General features: G+C 36.1%; 2 protein-coding genes across 4 annotated transcripts; one reads left to right on the top strand and one right to left on the bottom strand.

Moving 5' to 3' along the window:
• On the bottom strand, positions 1–21,078 carry LOC113065084 (GAS2-like protein 3). Of its 3 annotated transcripts, XM_026236236.1 has the most exons (11): positions 20,952–21,078; positions 19,144–19,383; positions 13,674–13,763; positions 13,215–13,269; positions 10,589–10,766; positions 9,408–9,517; positions 9,169–9,307; positions 7,102–7,165; positions 6,485–6,620; positions 4,638–4,745; positions 1,734–2,723 (listed from the first exon to the last, which is right to left on the bottom strand). In XM_026236236.1, exons 4-11 carry the CDS (start codon positions 13,239–13,241, stop codon positions 1,734–1,736), a joined length of 1,752 nt encoding a protein of 583 aa, XP_026092021.1. In that variant the 5' UTR covers positions 13,242–13,269; positions 13,674–13,763; positions 19,144–19,383; positions 20,952–21,078. The 3 variants fall into 3 exon arrangements, with proteins under 3 accessions (XP_026092032.1, XP_026092021.1, XP_026092042.1); XM_026236257.1 differs by lacking the exon at positions 13,674–13,763; XM_026236247.1 differs by lacking the exons at positions 19,144–19,383; positions 20,952–21,078 and having other exon boundaries at positions 1–2,723; positions 13,674–13,810.
• On the top strand, positions 20,483–23,314 carry LOC113065092 (FGFR1 oncogene partner 2 homolog). The gene is made up of 6 exons (XM_026236271.1): positions 20,483–20,595; positions 20,980–21,116; positions 21,188–21,305; positions 21,395–21,537; positions 21,617–21,730; positions 22,751–23,314. The coding sequence occupies exons 2-6, from the start codon at positions 20,982–20,984 to the stop codon at positions 22,826–22,828; spliced, it is 588 nt and encodes a 195-aa protein (XP_026092056.1). The 5' UTR covers positions 20,483–20,595; positions 20,980–20,981; the 3' UTR covers positions 22,829–23,314.
• Positions 23,315–23,552: the final 238 nt, after the last annotated feature.

Consider the following 23,552-nt stretch of genomic DNA (forward strand, 5'->3'; position numbering starts at 1 on the left):
TTATACACTGTATAGATCTTTATTTGACAGAATGCAAAGACACAAACAAACAAAACAACGAAAATAAGCTACATTCAAAACAAACTTTTTCTTAAAGTGCTGGAAGAATCTCTCTCACACGATCTGGCGCACAAATATATAATTAAAAGAACCACATCCGAAAAAAAGAGAACAAATACCCTTAAACGTAAAATTTATATTTATAATAACCTTTCTGTAACTCTTGAATAAACTGGAAAATATTTAGCATCGTCTTGGACAGTGTAATAAAAGCTCAGGTGTTTTTGGGCATGACTGAGTCAGTAGTATTCGTGTGGCGTAAAGGAGGTAGCATTTCTTTTAGTAACAGCTGGCTGTCTGACCAACTTAAAACATACAAATTAAACCGCAGTACCTGCCAAACTAACCATCCTGACTAAACACAGTTCTTCAAGTGCGTTTGATAAGAAACTACACCTTTATTTCTACAAACACAAATTTAAGGCACGTCGAAAAACCCTAAATACTCTAAAATAGTTTTTAAAATGTGCTCTAAAATGATGCAATACAAGATTCAAACATGAATTTCGCTTTGGTTGCCATAGAGAGGTGTTTCTGCATATTATGGGGTGTCAGACAACAAGAGTGGATTCATCTACATATATCTCTTATGTTTTACAGTGCTCTCAATGTAAATATGAAGTGGATACAGAACAGCAGACCTTTGCATGTGTGCCCCGCAGCACATTATACATAAAGACAGACATTAGTTTAAACACACACACACACACACTTACCGCTTTACCTTTCCAACACTCTTCTAGTGTTTCTTATGAGCTCAGAATACATTAACATACAGTGAATAAATGATTTACGGTATCAATAAGTAATACTAATACATTTATAACCCAATCAGGAGTCAAATCAGATCACATAAAAAAGTAACGGATATTAAACACAAAAGATGATGATATGAGTTTTGCATAACCGTGCATAATTTCAAACACTTAAACTAAACCTATAAATGCTTCCTAAACTCTTAGCTAAAATAATGATAATTACAGTAGCTAAAGAAGAATAAAAAAACGTGATAATTTGTGTAAAATGTATCCGAGGCATAACCTGATGATGGCACAAATGAAAGCTTGAGATGAACATTTTGACAGATGCCAAGAAAACAAACAGATTATGGCTAATTTAGTTTAATTTAAATGAACAAAGAGGCTGTTAAATACAGATGTGCAGTGCATTTAATTGTACTGAATTAAAAACCTAATTTAAAATCGCTTGGCCACTAGAAATGTATTTGCAATGTTTACAACAGACACCCAATTAAATGGACTGCACACGTCACAGCTTCGTTTTTATTTAAATTACATTAAATATAATATCTGAACACATTTGTATATGAAGCCTGACCCTCTATATATCCCAGCACAAATGAAAGCCGGAGAAGTTTTGACCGATGCAAAGCAAACAAACAAACAAACAAACAGATGTCATAATTAACTTAACGTAAATGAAAATGATGAGGCTGTCAAACACAGATGTGCATTATGTTTAAAAGGTTGTTTTGAATTAAAAGTCTCATTTTCATAGCTGGGCTAGATATATAGCCTTAGCCTATCTTAAAAATGTAATTTCAACATTTAAAAAATACAACAATCACATCACAGCCTCATTTTCACTTTAAATTAATTATGGCATCCGAATAAATCCGTATGTGAAGCGTGACGCTACATATCCCAGCATTCTCAGTTCTTTACCCTTCTCTTATTGTTCATCTCAAAATAGGGTTCGTCACGTTTGCTGGGTTTAGTCCGTGCTGTGTATTTGTGGGTAGTGCTGTTGGGTGCTGGTTTGGTAGTGCTGCTCACAGCGGGCGTCTGGACGGGAGGGTTACTGCTGACCAGAGGTTTCCTGAGGGTTGTTTTAGCATTGACAGACGCAACGGTTCGTGTAGCAGCTGTGTTCTGCTCTAAGGATTTACTCTTGCAAGGTTTTGGGAGAGGAATCGTCTGTTTGGGGTTATTTGAAACCAAGCGAGGGGAAGCGGGACGACGCTCCCTGGACTCTATGTGCAGGGCGGAGGCAGGGGAAGGAGGGCGTCTCTGGGCGAGCTGCGAGCGGATGGGTGCCGGAGGCGGGCGTGCGTCACGACGGGCCGGTTTTTGCACAGATGTCGGTGGTGCTGAAGGTTTAGGCAGCTTGCAGGTGGGTTCGGGACAGACGGGACTGCGAGGCTGAGTCGGAGATCCACGCGGACGCAGTTTGGTCTTGGATGCAGCGGAAGGGGCTTTTTGGGTTGACTGGGGAAGCGGGCTTCTTTTCGGGACGGGTGATGAAAGAGGCGTCATTTTCGGGGAAGCGGTGGGCGTGTGAAAAATCTTCTTGGGTGCCGCGGCTCTGCGAGGCATTGAGGGCGTGGAAGCGGGCGACTGGGTGAAACCACGGGACGCGGGTGTAGGCGTGTTGGGTTTGGACACAGATGTTGTGGAGGATGACGATGAAGAGGATGATTCTGGGAGGAGGTTAACGGCTGCGATGGGGTTCATCGTGGGCGGCTGTGTGGCCTGCAAGCTGTGGGCGGGGCCTGAGCCGGACGGGCCTTTCTGATAGGCTAGAATCTTCTGCTCCAGAGTGGTGAACTGCAGCACGCGGTCGGGGTCGTATTTCATCAGAAACCCTTTCAGAGTGTCCCAACCTCCACCGACACGTACCATCACATGCTTGCCATGGAGCATCTAAGAGGGAGGATTTTAATTAGTAAGCAATATAATGAATACTAGCGATGCACCGAAATTACCTTTTAATAATCAAATGTACTTAATAAATCAACACCCAAATGAAAACTAAAGATGTTTATAAATATGCAAACTTCACATAATACAGTTTTTATTAGCCAAAAACAGAAAATAAAATAATAATCAATTATTAAATTAAAAAAATTAAAAAATCAACACTTAAATGCATATAAATAGGTAAATTGCACAAGGCAATGTTTATTAGTTTTTATTAAGCCAAAAACAAAAAAAAGTTAATCAATTATACTTAAATAAAAAATAAAAAAACACTCAAATTAAAACTAAGAGTTCAGTATTTAAACATGTAAATAAAAAAACAAAACAGTTATTAGTTATTTTATTTAGCCTAAAAAGTTTATTTAAATCAATTTAAATCAAATTTAATAATCCATATTTAAATAAAAAAGAAAAAGTAAATTGGGTATGTATGTAAATATGTAGAAGACGTTGTTATTCAATTTTACATATTTGATGTTTCTCTAAAAATGTATTTAATAATCAATTAAACTGAATAATCAACACAGAAATAAAAAAAAAAAATTAACTGATGCACTGAAAGCAATTTTATCACAACAAAACCAAAGTTATCAAAACTCAAATATATATTTATAATCGATTGTTCTAATTGATTTAATAATCAGCATGTAATTAAGTTGTACTAACATATAACTTGCACATTAGCCAGTTTTATATGAACTTTTTCATTGTATAATTATGTTTCAACTAATTTGTTGTTGAAATACAAACATAAAAAAAAATGTCTGCAATATAAGGCTGTTTTTCCTGACATATTTATACACATTAATGTCAACAGGAAAAGGAAAAATCTAAGAAAAACGTAATTTAGTGCATAATATTTATCATAATGCTCCTCTTTAGAGTTTTTTTTATTTTACAAGCTGCCTAAATAATGAGTTTATGGATATTGAATGACTTTTCTGAGGTAAATCTGATGTTTTTGTCTTTCTGTGGACACTGACTGAACAATTACATGAGACATGAATAATTTCACTTAGTTGTACTGTTCATTTCAATATACATTTTAATGTTCATTCATGTTTATTTCATGCTATAACAAGCAGTAATAAGGAAGAGATGATCTCCTTCCTCCTAAACTGTTCAGGCTGAAACCAAAAATAAATTTTTGTTGCAACTCTGTTAAACTGGCTTGATTTATTGCCATGTGGTTTGACCTCACTGTTTAATCAGGAAGAACATGTTCACACGGCGTCTGTGTGTATGTGCATGTTCTACCTAATCTGGATGTGTGTGTCTGTGTCAGCGAATGTTATGACAGTTCAGGACATGCTGGTTAAACAAACTAGATTGGCTTTAGCGGATTGCTACAGTGGTTGTGAATGAGAGCCAAGCGTGCTCGGATGAGCGTGTTTGCATACGGTTTATCTGCAGTGTGATTTTAACAGAATGAAAACAAGATCATGTAAAACAGTGCCGATTCTTATAATCAGCATGAAATGAAAATTCACCCTACCTACTTTCTAAATGCATTTTACAGATCTTGGTAGATGAATGTGAACAATTTATCCATGCATATGTTTCGTTTGGATCAAAATGTCAGAACTGGATCTTCCAGTGAAAGACACTTATCTTTGCAGGGCTTTTCTAAACAGCTAGTGCTCTTAAACCCCGCCTCCACTTTACAGAGCCACGCCCACATTTCAAAATCCAATCAACAGCTGATACACAGAACCAAGTCCCACCCTACATTTATCATTTCTGATCTTTTACACTCGGATATATATATATCACAATATGCAAGAAAAGATCTGTTGCTACTTCCACTTTATTGTGGCTTTAAAGACTGGTAAAATAGTCTCTAAAAGCTGCTCCTACCCTGATGAACAGGATCTTGTCTCCGAGCCTGTAGCGTCCCTCAGACAGATACTCGATGGAAAACTTCTGTGTGCAGTTACAAGGAGGGTCGTCCTGATCCGCACGATCCTACAAATCAGAAGAGTTTGTTCGGGTGAAATGAGAGAAAAATTTACTCATTTGCAAGATGGAAAGCTAACAGCTAGTTTGTAAAGGATGTATGAACTTTTAGCACTGAACTCAGGACCCGAGGAAGTCCCACTGGTTATTTGGCTGAGTGACAGTGAATTTGGTCCCTGATATGAAGCATGTTTCTAAACAACAGCTGCTGTTTACACACTCATCAAACAATAAACTCAACTGGAGATGTGTGATAACTGTGTCAGAACGAAGAAGGATGCGGAGCCTCATCATGCAAAAAAATCTGACAAATAAAATACATTTTCTTCAAACCTGTAATATTCCTGAACATTTACAATATTTCAGATTAAGCCAGTCTTATTTTAGTATCATTGAGATACTATTATTGTTTTTTTTATTATTATATACAATTTTATTTTTTTTGTATATTTTCAACATTTTATTTTTTTTTCCAGTTATTTTAATTGAGGGAAAAAGTTGGCGTTTCTCAATGTCAAGGATACTTCCTTGGCAGGACTGGTCCTTCCAAGTCTCCTTCAGAGGCTAGGCGAGGCTCCTCTTTAGCATAGCATAGCATAGCATAGCATAGGAACAGGCTAGCAAGTGCACGTCATTGCGTCATTACGTCAGTGAAAAGGTCCGTTTGAATAATGCTGTGAATGGTATAATATTAACGTTAAATTACTTTGGACAACTTAACTAGTTATTTATAAAAGAAATGCCGGTGACGCAACCAAGTTAACAATTGTTAAATGGGATATTTTTCAAAAGGACGATTCAGTCCTTGGTTGAAATTCCGAGGATCTCGACATTGGAACAGTCCTTCGACAGATGTCAATGATGTAGCATCCTCGAAATTCTGGCTTCCGAGGATCCTTCCTTGACATTGAGAAACGCCTAGTATCTCTCTCTCTGTCTCTCTCTCTCTCTCTCACACACACATACACACACACACACACACACACACTAGTGTTGTAACGGTGCCAGAATGTCAGTATTCGGTACAGATACCAGTGAAAATCCACGGTTCTCTGTACCAATTTCGGTACCAAAGCTAAACACTAAAATATGATAATTAAAAAAAATACTTCCGTGACAAAATACTTTTTTTTTTTTTATACTAATATTTATGTCCACATTGAGATGGCAGATGCTGAAATTACTGTAAAAATGTAAACATTTTGTAAACAAACCATTCATTCATTCACACAGAGACGCGCAGAACATGCAGGGTTCATATTTCAACCAACTTTTGCGGCTTAACATTTACAGATACTGGTGCATATGGAGATTTGATTTGATTAATTTATGCTAACTTTGACAAATTCTGTGACTGTCTATATTAAAATGTAAATTTCATTTTCATGACTGGATTTTGAGATTACGTCAGCATCTTCTGCTTAGTGGAAATCATAGCGATATGCATCGAGAACCGGGTTGATCGGGTACTCCAAACCACAGGTACTTAAAGAAACTTGGTACAGTGACATTTTCATTTTTTTAGTACCGACATGGTACTGAAGTATACTGGGTCTTTTGACAACACTAACACACACACACACAGAGCTTGTCTTGTTGAATATTGCACATTTTGCAGGTTGTCATCTAGAAAATGCATGTATACAGATCCAGCTATACATACGGTTTACAAACTTTAAAAATCTAGGATCATAATTCAACTCAAACTAAAAGCCTGACCTTAGTGTGCTACAGTGTGTGATACTCACGGCGTGATACAGGGCTCCGTGCTGACAGCACACAGTGAATGTTTTTACTGGAGACACGTGATCCGTCATCATTAGACTTTCCTCCAGTTCAATTTCCTTCTCCAGTTTAACCAAAACCGGAGGTTCGATCCCATACCTAGACCAACAAACAAACAAAAAACCCGTCAACACACTGTCCTAACAGTAAATTATAATGTTTTACATGTTTATTTGGGTTTTTGTCCTGGTCAGCTAATCACAATTTAACTTAACTTTGCTATAATGACCATTAAATGCCATAAATAATAAAATTATGTCAAACTCAAATCAGATTTTTTTTAATTTATTTGGTAAGTTTCGAGGTAATAGTCAAGATAATATAAATTCAGATGTTCATTATTGCAAAATAAGGCCCTTACTTACAGTCACTGTTGTGTAATTCTAGAAATTCAGATTTGTTTTAGATTCTCTACAGCACAATAGCTGCTCTAAGCACTGAAGCCAATTAAATCCTGTGAAATCCCTGTAAATTTGCCCTCCACCCAACTTTAAAGCCCCTAAAGCAGCCCCTGACCTCTGACCCCAAAGCACAACCTGACATCTGTCACCTGCGGGATCATCAGAGCCGGTTCTCTTACCTGGAGACGATCCGCCCGATCTCCAGCAGACACAGACACACCTGCCGCGGCTCTTTATGCAGGACTGGGGAAGAAAGGAAGGGAGGGAGAGCCGTTACCATAATTACCCAGCAATCATTCATTGTCAAAAGTTATTAAGGCTACAGATATAACCGGTACCACATGCAAACAATTAATCCTAGTACATTAAAACACAATATTTTTTAAATATGCAAAGTATGGTGCTTTGACTTAAACTTCAAATAAATTTTATTTTTAAGCTTTTCATCCAAAAAGTATAATTTTATGTCATCCTTATTTCAATTAACAAAAATATTTTTACTTCATGATTATAACTTTGCTTCATATAGCCGTTTGTTCATATAAATGCATTTTCATTTAATAATTCTATTTTCTGAAATTTTGTTTAAATATGCAAAATTATTCATTATATAATTACATATGCACACATTTGCATATATTTCCAAAACAAGAATCTAATATGGGGGGGTTGGGAAGGTTTGAAATGCTTGTTTTATTTTGCTATATAAGAGTCAAATGTTTTTTAGGTCTTCATGAATCAGAAAATACCGTCACCAGTAAATAAAAAAGAAAGAAAGAAAGAAAGAAAGAAATTGACTTAAAATGTTTACTACGTTCCACTAGTCTGAAAGAAGACATGTTATTGAAGCCAATGGCCAGTGCATGAAAAAAAATGGTTTTGACTGTAGTGTCTTGACTTGAATGGTTAATATAATGAAAATCACATTTAAAATGTAAAAAGTACTAGATAGTCATAATTTCTGGTCTTAAAAATCCAAAAAGATCATTATTTCAACTTTTAACTAAGTATTAAAAGTATTTTCAATGCAAACAGGTCAGCCAATAATAATTTTGGAAAAAAATATCAAGACGTAAAAAAAAAAAAAAAAAAAAAAAAACAACAACATGCACCACTGAAATTCATTTGGGTTTGGAAACTTGCTGTCCCCTCTCTCTCACACCAGCCCGATTACAGGTCACACTGAGTTCTGTCAGTTTGCATCCCATAATGCACGGTGACACACCGACTGATAACTGATGCTCTTCAGGACAGCAAGCCTTAGGCCCGTCAGGTTAATGACTTACACCCCAGATCACTCGCACTCATTAACATCACAGATTAACGGAGAGCTGGGGATGTGCGGGGCCACAGCTCAACTGACGTACACGGCCACAGATCCTCTGAAACGATTACGGCCTGTTAAACAGCTCAGAGAGAGACACACTAGCACAGAGGACCGACAGAAGGACGCTGGTCTCAGTTTAAATACATTAATTTAACCAACATGATTAAAGTCCAGTTCTAATGGACTGATACTGAGAGACAGGTGAAGTCGATCTAATCTGGAGAGCCGCTCCAAACCTTTCAACCCAGTCTTATTTTTCTTGTAATATTGATATAAAAATAATCATGAATCGTAGCATGCAGATCTATGAAGCCAGTAGTTTAGTTATTTCCCGAATTCTGTTTTAAAGCTTTGTTTTATTATTCTTTTTTGCAATCAAAAAGCATGTCTAATTAAGTGAAGTCATACAATTTTAACAATTGAATATACTATTAAAATATTAACATTACTATGGATTATGTATTATCTTTTCCGAAATTCTGTGATGTGTGTAAATGCATTACTAAAAATCATAAAACACAAATGCATAAAATATTATTAATTAATCCTTTAATATTTGAATCAAATGAAAGAAAAAGAAAAAAAAAAGGGAAATAAAGCTGAATAAACGTGTGCACAACAGAAATGTATTATGAAAATTATAGAAAAGTGGAAAAGTTTGAAACATTGAGCGATATTCATAAAATAAATTATAACAAACTGTATTGTATAAACGTATTAAGTTGAGAAGTACATTCTACTGTACAAAAATAATATATGGCTAAGTAAATCCATATCCAGTACATCCATCATGACAGAAATAGAAACTAGGCGATGCACAAAACATCCAGTTCTGCTCATGAATGAATATTACAAGAACTTAACTGTTAACCAATTAATTATACATTGCACCTAGACACCAGATCAAAAGATCTCTTACCCAAACCCTCAGACTCAAACAGATAGGTCTCGTCCACTCCTATGTGACGACACCAGGACAGAAAATTCGCTGTGTTGTCCCGAGCGAAAAATGATCCAGGGGAGGCGTTTTTCTTGAACTGGATTCTCTTTGACAGCAGCTGTTAACAAAACAGAGACGTAAATTACACATGAAGCGTAACTCCTGCGGTTATCCGAGCTTTATCGCCGGCCACCACACATCACACCTTCCTTACACACCTGTGTTTCCGAATCCTGTGGGATTTTACTCTGAAGAATTCCAACCAAACGACACAGTTTAACACCGTTGTCCAGCTCCTCCATGAAGCATTCGGGTGTCACCTGCTCACCTACGAAAACACAGATATCAGGAAAACAGATATCTGTTTCCAATGACAAAATTCTATTGGATAAACTGGCAGTGGGCGGAGTCACACAGGTTAAGAAAAAAAAAAAAAAAAAAAAAAAAAAAGACATTCCGACACAGAACACACATTTCATATTATTCATTAGAATAACTGGCTGTAGCACTGTTTTTTTTTTTTTTTTTTTTTTTTTTTTGGAGAAACAAATGTGTGAACTTGGCACGTTTCTTTAATATCTGCAAATTTGGTTTTTATTCTTTAGTACAGCCAAAATATTACACAGAGCACTTTTAAGGACAAGTTGGAACGAGACAACCTTTACAGTGAGGCAAAAACTTACTTTCCTAAACCTTCACTCCCTCTGTTCTCCTCTTTTGTAGCTTGCCTAATCTTGCCTTTATCTAGTTGCCTCTTGCAGACGAATAGCGGTGTTCTTTTGTAAGTTGCTTTGGATAAAAGCATCTGCTAAAGGCATACATGTAAAATTGACAGGCCTATGCTGCATTTCTATGACTGTTTTGTCCTCCAGGTCTCCACATCAGTCATGTGACTGAAAACTACAAACAACAAATAAAATTCAGACCTATCACGCCACAATCTCCAATACCCTGTCAGTAGATAATAAACAAGGTCAACAGCACAAAACAGTCATATTTAGAGTACTTTGTTCAAATTCCACAACGCATTTAGTGTATTATCTGAAAGAGGACTATAGGATTACAAGGACTTAATGTAAAAAAACAAACAAACCGAGCAATAGGTTTATGGGTGAGCGTTCTTTGGCCCCGGTGAACATGCTCAGCATGTGGACAGACAGGTATAAGGGAAACACCCTCCATTATTCTACAAAGACCGAGAGATTGAGTTCTTGTTTCGGGGGTCGTATATCACTGTTATACGAGAGCAACGTTGTTTCCCACACTTCTTTGCTTGATATACGAGTCTTTGGGTTTTAGTAATTTGACAGACGAAAGGAAAATACATTTAGACTAATAATAGCAGTAATTTTTTGCTTTCATACACTGAGAGAGGCTTGTTTTGCGTTAGCAGGTTTACCCAGCATGCCGCTCAGCCAGATGGCCAGATCCTCCTGCATGGGCACCAGCGTGGCTTCGTGCCGTACGGCCAACCACTGGTCAAACTGGAACACATCAGTCAGACCCGGGCCGGGCCGGGGAGAGCGCAAGCCGCGAGGACTCTGTAAAGGGACATCAAACTTCTCGCCGAAGCAAGCCTGAGAGAGAGAGAGAAAACTAGACAGTTCAACATGTGCACAGAGAAACACACACAAAACTGTCTTGGGGCCACAGTGACCCCCTCACACAGATTCCACGCTCTTTCTCCGGAAAGACGGAGACCCTGCTGAGATCAAGGCAGTTTGTAAACACCCAAGCCCTAACAAACACGACTAATCAAACAAAGAGTAATAACATTTATATAAAACAACCCTCTCATAAGAGAACTTCACACAAACATGCTGAAGTATTCAAACAAACCCGTCACCATGAGTAGGAGTAATACTACTCTTTTATTGATTTGACTGCACTGAATTGACCTGGACAGTGACAATGTCATAAAAATGTTTTTTGTGAAATGTTTTAAAAATATTTACGCCAACGTTAAGGAAACATTGCATTTTATAATTATGCAATCATTATATGAATGTTACTTTCAAATGTTTTCTGAAATGTTCCAAAACAAGTAGTAACATTTTTTGTTATGTTACACAAATGTCCGACTAAAGTGTTTAACAATGTATAATAAATGCTTTTCTGCTAACATTTTGAGAACATTATTAAAGACCAGATAACTTTGAAAGAGCGTATTAACATTACTGGAAGAATGTTTTTTCAAAAACTATAAGAAAATTTTTACTTGGGGAGCTGCTTTATAGCTGAATCAAATTAGTTTCATAATGGATTAATTTTGCAACATAAAGATGGATTCAACCAACTATAACACTATTGTCTTTTAGAGCCGTTTTATAGCAGAATTCAAGAATCGGACCATTAATTCTGTTAATTTATTTGTTTATTACTTCAAAGCTGCTTTAAAACAGTCTGTATTGTATAAAGCACTATAGAAATGAATGTGACTTGACCGAGACTGATGCAAAACATCTGTTTGAAACACACAAACCACAAAACCATAGAAAACATTTACCAATACTCTGTACGACCAGGTCTTTAAAAGAGCCTAAATCACACTGCTGTGCTGGGAATGACACAAAAACAAAATAACCATTTATTAAAAAACAAAAAAAAACACATAGGCAGCCCACTCCGAGGGAAATCCCATAACCCTTTCTGTACATGAACCCTGCTGTTCCCACACATGCATCAAACTCCCATGAGGAACAGAGCGAGCGAAAGCTCCAGGCTCCTACTAACACACATATGGAGTGTTTCTTCTGCTTGTGCACAAAGCCTGACTAATTAAACAGGAAAGCGTTTCCACGTGGGGGTGTTTTATTCATATTATATAAAACATCCAAGATTACCATTCCATAGAAGATTACGGTCAGATCTGCTTGGTTAAACTTTTATTGAAATGCGCTGTCAAGTGTTTGCTTGCGGACCACTCCAATTCTCACTTATGGTTGTTAACTCAAATGCAAACAGTCTGGCGTGTTCAATCAAATCACACAAATGTTGCAATAGCATTACATAATGTGGTCGGTTCACACATGATGGACACATTCTGAATTACCAATCACTTCAGACTCAGACGGGATGGTGTAAAATCAACAACATGTCTAGGATTATCTATTTGGAATGTTCAACAGATTATTAACATTCAAACATCAAATTCAAAGCGATTTAGAACACGAGTGGCGGGAAATATTGCCCTGGAGCCGTATGGAGTCAGGTTTCCTCTAAGAAAAGAGCAGGTGTATCGGAGTAGCTCTTTTCAACAGATAATAGCTTAAAAGTATATGTGTGTGTAGTGCATGAAGAAGGTTAGAGATGCACCATTTTTCTTAAATTATCAATTGATCTAAGAAAATGTATTCAGTATCAGTCATTATTAGATATACATTTGTGCATGCATTTAATGCTCAATTTTACATTTAGATTAGCTTTTTAGTCACATAACACTCACTTACAGTTGATCTTATAAATACTACTGATTCAATAACAGTGCTAAAAGTAACCCATATTAATCCAAATTAATAAATTTTTCATTACAATGTTTATGTAGCATTAAAAAAATTTTTTATAAATAAATGTCATCCATTCCAATCTGTACAAAATGTTTGTTACGCAGCATTTAAAGTTAAATTTTAATTTTTTTATGTTGACACAAAGAGTATAGAATTTTGATATCTGCCATAACATGAAAGAATTATTTTATCCGTCTTTCAAATGTTACATGGAGTATGTATTAGTCGCACCATAGGACAATGCCATTATGGTTTGACTTATTGTCAATCACCCATCTGAACATGAAACTCTTCTTTAACTAGCTAAGATCTTGACCCACAACATCACCAACATCATTTTCTTCTAAAACCATATTCAAACTATCAGTGACACAGCGGCTTGCAACACACACACACACACACACACACACACACACAAAAAGCTGATCTTGGGGATGCAGGTACGAATCCACTCTCCCTCCAATTCTATAAACATGCAAAAGCACATATACAAAAGCATAAATTCATAAAGTTGCATACCTGCAAACCAGCCTGAACTGCCATCATTGGTTAAAGAGAGATTCACGTCCACATTCTGAAAGAGAGACCGATAAAACGCTGTTAAAACAGACTCAGACGCGCCAGTTATTTCCTGTAAGTAAACACAAACACATACAGTTCATGTCAGTTTACTCCACTTAAACGCTGTCCGTCCCATCGCAGGATGGATAATATCGCCTGCGGCTCACTGTTAAATGTTTAATAATCACTGTGAAAATCACTGTGACCAAAAACCAGAGAGCAAGCAGCAAGATTAAGACAGTTCAGTCAACAGAAGCACAGCTGAGGAAACAAAGCAAACGTCTCCTTTCCTTAAACACACACTCACACACTTAACACTCACACAATAACAGTCACACACACATACATACATGCTTGTCAGTGACACACTCATGTGAATCCTAAATCTTCATCATCTCCTCAGTGAGAGACCCTCACCTGAGAAACACACGCAGAGACGAATCCAGTCCAGCTGCCAGCAGACAATCCACTTGAACACCTCAACGCAGTATATCCCACCACACACTCCTGCAACGAACCGATGGCAGAGGATACGAGCACGCACGAGAGAGAGAGAGAGAGAGAGAGAGAGAAAGGGAAACACAGATTGACTAATGAAGCCGCTCAGCAAACCCCCATCCAATCCCAGCCAAGCATTTACAATGGTCCTATTGTTACAACCCCCTCGTTCACTCACACACTCACTCACTCACACACACACACACAGTCCAAGGTTCATTCGCACTCAATCCTTCACAACAAACTCCTCCATGACAGCACACAAAAGAATCTGAAAATTTTTTGAAGGGCACCAGGAGAATAAACAATCGCTTTCTCTCTTCACCCAGACACAAGAAACCACAGAGAGGGAGAGAACTAGTTAATTACTGGAGGAACAGCTGGAGAGCTCAAATCAAGCCCGTCTTGTGTGCACTTCAAGCCCACAAAATGTCAAGCTGCGGAGAACAGCGGAGGACACACAAACCCAGAATTGATGTCTGTGGGTTATGAAGTGGGTGGCAGTGTGGCTCCGGGTCTCAAGGGCCACATTCCTCTGTCAGAACATAACTGCCGGTGGAAAGAGTCCGTCACTAACGGACACACTGACCGAGAGACACGTCCAACTGCTCAGTGTTAATTTACAACAGAGTGTGCCTCTAAAATGAACCGTGTCTCTTTAAAGGAAAAAGGGTGTTCTGTCTGAATTAAAACAGTCATCATTTACTCACTGACGTTGTTCCAAAACATGCAATTATCTTTTTCAGACTAGAAGATATTTAGCAGATTGCAAAAGTAGATGGTGACAAATAGCTGACAAGCTTCAAAGGGACAAAAAAAGCATGAGTAAATGATGACTTAAAATTGGTGAAGAATTTAAATATGGACTGGATTTATGATGCATGAGTAAATGATGCATTTAAGACATGTCTAATTAAAGTTTCAACCTAAATTGCATAATTCCTTTTATGAAAATGAAGATTACAATTCGCCCCCTTGGAATTGTAAGGTTCTAAGTATCTGACATTTCTGTCCAAATTTAGTTATTCACGTATTCTTATTCTGTGACAACTTACTTCTATTATGTGATTTACATAATTTTTGATTTAAGATTTTTTATGTTGTTTTGAGACTTTTTATCTAAAAAACAAAACGTTTCTATCTAGACAGTCGAATGGAATGCAAAAGCTTTGAAGGTCAATATCTCAAAACTACTCGGAATGCAGATAAACCTTATAATTCCAAGAATCTGATTTGTCAGATTCTCAAAAATAGAAAGTGACAGAGCGGTTAAACATAAATAATAACAAATAATGGCTAATAAACTATTACATGTTCTAGAATCTAGTAAATGAGCCTGATTTGGTTTTATAATTCACTTTTATACAGTCCCCATTTAATTTGAAATCACTTTGATGGAAAAGTACTTAAAATTCGATTAATTCTTTCCCTCTAAGTTTCACGGAACACCATTTAAAACTATATGGTTTTGCATAAATGAAAGGATTGCACTAAAAGCACAACTATTTAATTTTTCAGTCCAATCATATATTTCCTATATTTTTTTAAATTGAATATAACTTCTTAAATTCTTAAAAGTAGACAGCAACAAATAGCTGCAATAAACTTGAAGTTGAATAAAAATCAACAAAGAATAATGACTTAAATTAAGTATAGTATGACTTCAGAATAATTATATGTACTAGTACATGAGTCTAGTATATAACAATTTTTTTATGTAACATGACATTCGCTTTGATGGAAATGTTCAGCACTTTTTGGATTAAAATTCTATTACTCATGTTTTTATCTTTTTTTATAAAAGCATGAGTAACTTCTCAGCAGACGATCTACTCGCTTAAACTTCGCCCTGAAAAAAGATACACCCACAAAAAACACAAGACAGTGACGTGCTGCAGAAATGAGGCTGGGTGAAACATCAGACAAAACACAAAGCACTCTAACGTTGTAATCCTACTATAATGAACGTCTGCGTGAGTTACAGTCGATTTGTCGCTTTAATTAAATGCGACGACACAAAGGGAGCGAGGACTGGGGGTGTCCACATGGCTCCTCAGGACACCACATAATCACGTAAGAGGATCACGCTTCCAGACGCATCCCTGTTGGCCGGCTGCTCCTCCTCCCTCTAGACATGAGTCGACACGTGGCACATAAATGCGTGTTTATTTGCATGTATGTGCACCAGTGGCTTGCACATGGGTCCCAAAAATAGCCGGCCATCAATCAAAGCCCCTCCCCTTTCTGCTCTTTTTTGGCATTGCTTGTGATCTTAATTGGCCTGTCAGTTGCTTTCATTAGTACAGAGAGCCATCAACACACACATACAGAATGAATGGTCCCAGATAGGATGGGCGTCCGATAAACCACGGGTCAAAAGCCCATCCCCCGTGAAGCAGAGTAAACCCCCTCTGTACATTATACACCTGCCACCAGCTCTGGAACACTTATCTAAAAAACCATGCACACATCACACTTTTAAAGTTATTTTTTCTGCACAATCAAAGACTTGAAGAAATGTAGCATAGCATCACTTGCTCAGCAATGGATGATCTGCAGTGAATGGGTGCCGTCAGAATGAAAGTCCAAAAAGCTGAAAAAAAAAAACATCGCAAAATTCACAAGCAATCCACACAAGGCCAGTCCATAAATTAATGTCTTCAGAGCGAAAAAATATGTTTGTAAGGAAAAAAATATATTTTAACTTCAAACTGTTAAAATACAAGTCGATAATCCATAATGCTCCTTCCAGCAAAAAAATAAATAATAATAATCCTCTCATCTGAAAAAAATAAAAATAAATGCACAGATCAAGCAGCATTTACAAGCCAAAACAGTTCTAAAAAAATATGTATTGTTGTGAATATTTTGGACTTTTTTCACTGGAGGAAGTCGTATTATGGATTATGGACTCATATTTTAGCCGTAAGGAACATTTAGAATGTAGAAACGTCTTGATAGATTTGTTTCTTACAAACATGCAGCTTTTGGCTTCACAAGACATTCATTGCTGGACTGGAGTGGTGTGGATTATTGTGATGTTTTTATCAGCTGTTCGGACTCTCCGATGAAGAAACAAACTAATCTACATCTTAGATGGCAGTAAATCTAATTTCTGGGTAAACTGTTCACTTAACGGACACTGGCTTAAGTGTCTTGAGCTCCCTACTCAGCAATAGGTGCATTCAGTTGCAAAAGTGTTCAAACATGCTTGTAAAATACCCAAAATGTTGTCTAGTTAGAGAAATGACACATTTTGGGACACGTCACTTCACACAGTTTTAAATATAATCCCTATTGAAAAGAAAAAAGGAAAAACTATGTTCTCATGCTTCTACAATTACAAAACAAAGCTCTCAATTCACCAAAACAAAGCAATCAACACAGCTCAACATAATGACTAGACCACAATGATTCACACTCATTAAAAAAAGGGCTCCAAATGTTTTTTTTTTTTGTTTTTTTTTCAGACAACAACTCTTAAAAGAACCATTTTGTTCAAAGATTTTTTTTAATCTGAAGAACCTTTTTCCACCATAATGAATCATGGAAAGGTTCCACGAAGGTTAAAGGTTCCAAATGGAACCGTCAATGCCAATAAAGAACCTTTAGATTTCAGATTGCAGGACAACAATGCTGGCAAAACCAGCACTTAAAACCAATGGAGACACTCCCTGGCATAATGTAAACAGAAGCCGTTGTCATGGTGATGCAATGACTTGCTGTAAGACACTAACAATTAAGCAGTCAGCAGCAAGCACAGAGGGTCTGCCGCACCCCCGTCCCACTAATCATCTGCTCTGGGTCATTAATAAACAAACAGTAATCCAAGATTCATAACAATGACCAGCATGTGCACCAGAGATCATGGGAAATTAATCCCACCATTCATTTATTTCAGGATTTACCCCCTTCTCTTCTCCCTCCTCTCAAACTCAAGAACCCCCCGATGCAGCTTATCAGACAGATGGTGGTAAAGTTGCAGGATATGGGGTGTTTTTGGGGAGGCTTACATGAGTTTACACAAAAATAACCATCATACAATTAAAGACAGTATGAAATTCTCACTATATATTTTCTAAATGCATGTTCAAGAGCTTACTGAGAACAATTCATCTATGCATGTGTTTTGTAATGTTAAAACTAAATTTATAACTGGACCTTCTGCTGAAAACGATAGAAGATAACATCAGAATATATATATATATATATATATATATATATATATATATATATATATATAAAAAGTGTCACTATTTCAGTTTCACTGCAACTTTAAAATAAAAACTCAAGCAAACTGAAAAACAATGGGTAAAGAATAAATGCATTTTCTCATGCGTAAAAAACAAACAAAAACAAACAGTTTCCATATTAGTGGTTGATTAATAGAGGTTTTCAATGGCCAATGCCAACAACGATATCTTTAAAGCAGGTTTGCGGATAAAACTGTTAAAATTATGTCATTTATATATGAGAACAGTTTAGTCATGCCAACAAAAGTGTGGCAACAGACGTTTTACCCAATATCTATAAAAAAAGTAATTGCTATGGTTTTAAAATGTCCAAATATCCTTAATATCGGACGGTTTATCTGTTTTTTCTCATTGTAAGCTGCTTGGCATCAAAGTGTCTACTCAATAAATAAATGCAAGTTATTCACAACATGCCAGGAATAAAAGAATAACTCAGCTTCCTGAAATGTTTAACTGGCTTTTTAATCTGTTAACAGCACTTCAGCATGACCAAGAAAATCTTTGGTGATAAACAGAATTCCCTGCCAGAGCTCAAGGACATGCTGAAAACTTTATGGCTGCAGTTTCCATCAGGAAACACCTGCAGTTTTCCCCTCCTCTGGAGCTGGATGTATATTTAGCACACATCTTTGAGAGATGAAGCTATAACATTCAGTCTAAGGCTCATATGATATTGATAATAAGCCGTTTTAATGAGATACGTGTTTGGGCAACATCTCAATGTCCCTGTAGAAACATGTATCTGTCAGTCACCACTAATAATTGACACATTCAGAGACAGACAGCTCAAATTTTAACACCATTAAATCTCAATATATTATAAAGTGATACACTATAGCAAATATGCGTTTTGTATTTTTAAACGCTGGCTAATTTATCACGCATTCTCCATGGAGAAGTCATGCGACTTTTCAACAATTCTCCTCTTTCAGTGTAGATGGCTAAAAATAAACAACAAAAAACGGCTTTTTATGATTTAAGACAGCTTTGTTGACATTGTATTTCCTTTTCTAATAAAATGATCTTTTAAAACAAGGATATAATGACCAAGTAAACAAAGTCCTCTCTCACCCTCCCTGGCCTACTACTCCGGTTTCGAGATTTTGGGGTTGAAAAAACAACACGAATCAACTCACCAGAGTTTCAATGTGTGTATTTAGTTGTTTGTAGTTGTTTCTATTCGCTCCGTGGCTGCAGGGGTGCGCGCGCGTTGACGCGCATCAGCTGAAGCTGGAGCTGCTTTTTCTGCACGCGTCTTGGAATGTTCAGTTGAGAAGGATTCGCGGTTTAAATCAGCCAATCAGAGCAGAGATCAAAAGACTCAATGGAAAGGGGCAGGGACGTGAGAGCAAGTGGGAAGTCCCTGTTTCAATGCACTACATGAGTAGAAAAAAGTAGATTGTTTTATATATACATACATACATACATACATACATACATACATGCATAAATAAATAATTATATATATATATATATATATATATATATATATATATATATATATATATATATATATATATATATATATATATATATATATATATATATATATACATATATATATATATATATATATATATATATATATATATATATCCCAAGATAGAAACCAAAAGAATGTATAGAAACATTATAACATTATACACATAATATAGAAAATTTCAGTTTAAGCGCCAATCATAAAATATATATATTTTTTTACTTCCTCAAAACAGTATTTAATTATTTAGTCAAAAGATTGCGTGGTTATATAAAATAATAAGATACATAATATATAAAATATAATTATATAAGAATTATTTTAAAATATTTTAAATTGAAAAATAAAATAACATCGAAAATGTCACATTATTCTCTTATTAATGCTATAATAAAATATTTAAGATCTCTCTCTCTGCTTATATTAAAATAAAATATATAAATGACGGGAGGAGGGCACTTAGTTTATTTGATGATTATTTGCTTGTTTTAAAAGAAAAAAAACTTAGAAATGACTTAATTATATAAAATATTTTTTTCAATAAATATATAATATAATGATATAAAAATTATATTCAGCAATTACAATCTTGCAAAGACTAAAATAAAAATGTCATGTGATTCTCATAAGACAAAATATCTCCCTGGACCTCCCTTAATTTCAAAAACTCTGTAACAGTTATGATTGGATAATATTAGATATAAAACTGACTCATAATCACAAGGCAGGATTTGTTTGCACAGGTAAAATCTGATTACACCCTCTGGGTCACACGGGATTAAACTGGCCTCTCTCCACCTATAGATTTCCTCAAACTCAGTTAATAAAAGAACATGATCAGACATGCACAAAATGGAACTATGAGGCCAAACATTGAGAGATTAATAAGCTTCACCAAAGAAATTTGCAAAAGGTTTTACAGTAATAAACAAAATCGTGTTCATGTTACTAACTGCACTTTAAACATTCAGAAAGTTTGTCCATTGCGCCACCATGCGGACAGTGTACGGAGGAAAGTAAGCGCCTACATCTCCCAGAAGTACTCGCGTGTGACGTCACGGGCGCAGCAACAGGAAGTGTTTCAACTGAGCAGTTTCTCTAAGATAAGGTAAGCTTTTCTATTCATTTAAAATTATTCACGGTTTTATTCGAGAATTTAACAATACAAGAAGTGTTTGTAGCTTCATATTCGTATTTATTTACACGCTCTAGTATTTTATTAAAAACAATTAACGCTATCGGATTTATTTTCGTAGAGGCTAATGCTAGGCTTCTACCAAAACAATTGACACCTAACGTTACCTTTTAGTATTTCTGAAATCAAGCCATATAGCGTTACGTTTATGTGTATAAATAAGCCACAACATAACAGTATTAGTTGCAACAAATCAGCTTTTTCCACTGATCTAAGCATTTGAAGAATTTAAGATGATGTGTTTATGAAAAGAATCATGAGTTAAGTACCAGTCCAAGTGTTTCCTGTGCTCTTCAGGAATGACCTGTACACTGGAGAAGGTGCTGGCCGATGCCAAATCACTGGTAGAGCGTCTCCGGGATCATGACGGTGCTGCTGAGATCCTGATCGAACAAACCACGCTGCTGAACAAGAGAGTGGAGGCCATGAAACAGGTATCAGAGTATGTTCAAAATCTTTCTGATGGGGATCTGAGTTGTTTTACTCATGTTCCTTGTTCTTTCAGTACCAGGAAGAGATTGAGGTGTTGAACCAGGTGGCGAGACACCGGCCCCGCTCCACGCTGGTCATGGGCATCCAGCAGGAAAACCGGCAAATACGGGAACTGCAGCAGGAAAACAAAGGTGTTCGGAAGGGTTTGCAATTAGAAGCGCTCACTGGATGTCTTTTGAAGGCTGTTTTTAAATCTAAATCTGCTCGTTTGTCTCATCAGAGCTGCAAATGTCACTGGAGGAGCATCAGTCTGCGCTGGCACTCATCATGAGCAAATACAGAGAGCAGGTGTTTCGCCTTCTGATGGCCAGCAAGAAAGACGAACCTGCTATTGTCACCCAGCTCAGAGAACAGCACACTAATGTCAGTCTAGCAGATAATTTGTATGTGATTCTCTCTAATTCTGATGTCCAAATAGTCATTCGTTGTGTTTATGTCACAGGAGATGCAGGCACACATTGAGATAATAAATGAAATGGCCACGGTGATGAGGAAAGCCATCGAGGTGGATGAAGGGCGACTGTGTGAGGATGAGGAGCGAATCAAACGTCTGGAGGTCAGACACTAAATATACCACATTGTGTTTGTTATTAAAATATATTGCAAACCGTGGCACAAAATCAGTGTAAGAAAGATGAAAACAAACTGTTGTATTAGGCTGATATCACTTGAAGTCATGATCAGCACAAAAAAAAAAATTGTAGTCTGTTACCGATTACGAATTACATGAAGAAAATTGTAGTAAGTAACATTATCTATTAGATTACACATTTTAGGGAATGTAATCCAACTACGTTTTCATTACTTTTGATTTACTTGTCTAACACACAGATTTAAAAGTCTTGTCATATTGATACAAAAATACATGGATAAATATATTCCTTTCTGTGTTAGCAACAGAGTATAAAACATGAATTTATATATTAAACAAACTTATGTATTAGGTTAGCAAAGGATAAAAGATAATAATGAAATCATATAAATGTACAATTAAAATAAATAAATAATAAAAACATTTAATTTTATAAAGTATTTGTATGAATTTTATACATTATACAATTCTTTTATAGTTTGATATAAATATTAAATTATGTAATTCTAAAATATTTTTAGATAATTTTTTTTTCAACTTTCATACCATGCAACCATTAACCAGCATCCAAGAACTGTGAATATATTGTGGTGCTCTTATTATTGAAATAATATAAATTTTAAATCTCATATGTTAAAATATTTAGTATTCTAGGTCCAAGGGATTTGGCAGACAAAAAGTAAATTACTGTTGCTATTGTGTGAATAATATGTATTCAATAACAAAGAAACTCTAGTCTGATTATTATTATATATTTTTTTTTTAAATGTATTATACATTTTTATTGTTTGTTTTATTTCATTTATTATCAAATTTTTCTAATTTACCTGATTATTATTGAATATTTTAAAATGTAATATTAAGTTACAAGTAATTATTTCTTTAAATCTGATTGTATTATCTTGATTACAAAGTCATTTATCGCCTATAGCTGCAATAAACATGACACTTGTAATGGTTTATATGTTGATGTTGATTGTGCAGCTGGAGAACAGCGGTCTGCGAGAGCTGTTGGGAATCAGCCGCCAGGCGTTTCTAGTGCTGAAGAGACGACACGTATGACATCACATCTCTCTCGCCGCTGCTCACAAGCACAGACGTCAGTCTGAGGAAGAACTAAAGGCCGTCAGAGGCTCCCATCATTCAGAGCTGCCCTACAAATCCCACAATCCTCCATTACAGAGTCACACTCACTGCGCAACCTGGATGTCCATCAGTCATTCTGCATGAAGGGTTTTGCAGGAAGGGCCTGTGAAATCTGTCAAACACTGGGATGCGATAACTTTTCATCTCTTCATCATCATGGCTTCATTCTGGAAAAGTCAAATCGACCGTTTCAGCCACATGAAAACACAATTTCTGGAACAGTAAAACTGGCATATTGTGAATGATTACTTCACCTGAACATTACTTTGTAAAGGCAATGTCAGTGTACCATTTGAATGAAAAAGCTTGTTTCTTTTATTTTTTGTTTGCGTTCGTAACTGTGTAACTATGTGAATAGAGGAAGTAGCATTGATTAGAAGTGATTAAAAGCATTGAACTAGCTATTTCCTTCTCTAGATTCATGCACTGAGAGTATTGAATAACTACTCAAAACTTCTGCTTTAACACCAACTTTTAAGTATTCAATTTTGTGTTATTGCATGTAAATTTATATTGCATATAAAATGCTATGCAAATGATGTTTCACATCGACTTTGAGCTAATAATTAAATATACAATTAAAATATTTAATTTCCAGTAAATTTATATAACATGAAAACAAATGTATACAATTGTATTT

Source organism: Carassius auratus, chromosome 4, assembly GCF_003368295.1.
Source record: "Carassius auratus strain Wakin chromosome 4, ASM336829v1, whole genome shotgun sequence".
Lineage (NCBI taxonomy): Eukaryota > Metazoa > Chordata > Actinopteri > Cypriniformes > Cyprinidae > Carassius > Carassius auratus.

Excerpts from the sequence above, each read along its gene's own strand:
- LOC113065084 (XM_026236247.1), bottom strand. The coding sequence starts at position 13,241 with ATGATGGCAGTTCAGGCTGGTTTGCAG. Across the intron at positions 9,518-10,588 it reads CTGGCTGAGCGGCATGCTGG|GTGAGCAGGTGACACCCGAA; the intron begins GTAAACCTGCTA and ends GTGTTTTCGTAG. Across the intron at positions 9,308-9,407 it reads CACAGGATTCGGAAACACAG|CTGCTGTCAAAGAGAATCCA; the intron begins GTGTGTAAGGAA and ends TTTTGTTAACAG.
- LOC113065092 (XM_026236271.1), top strand. The coding sequence starts at position 20,982 with ATGACCTGTACACTGGAGAAGGTGCTGGCCGATGCCAAATCACTGGTA. Across the intron at positions 21,306-21,394 it reads ACTGCAGCAGGAAAACAAAG|AGCTGCAAATGTCACTGGAG; the intron begins GTGTTCGGAAGG and ends TTGTCTCATCAG. Across the intron at positions 21,538-21,616 it reads TCAGAGAACAGCACACTAAT|GAGATGCAGGCACACATTGA; the intron begins GTCAGTCTAGCA and ends TTTATGTCACAG.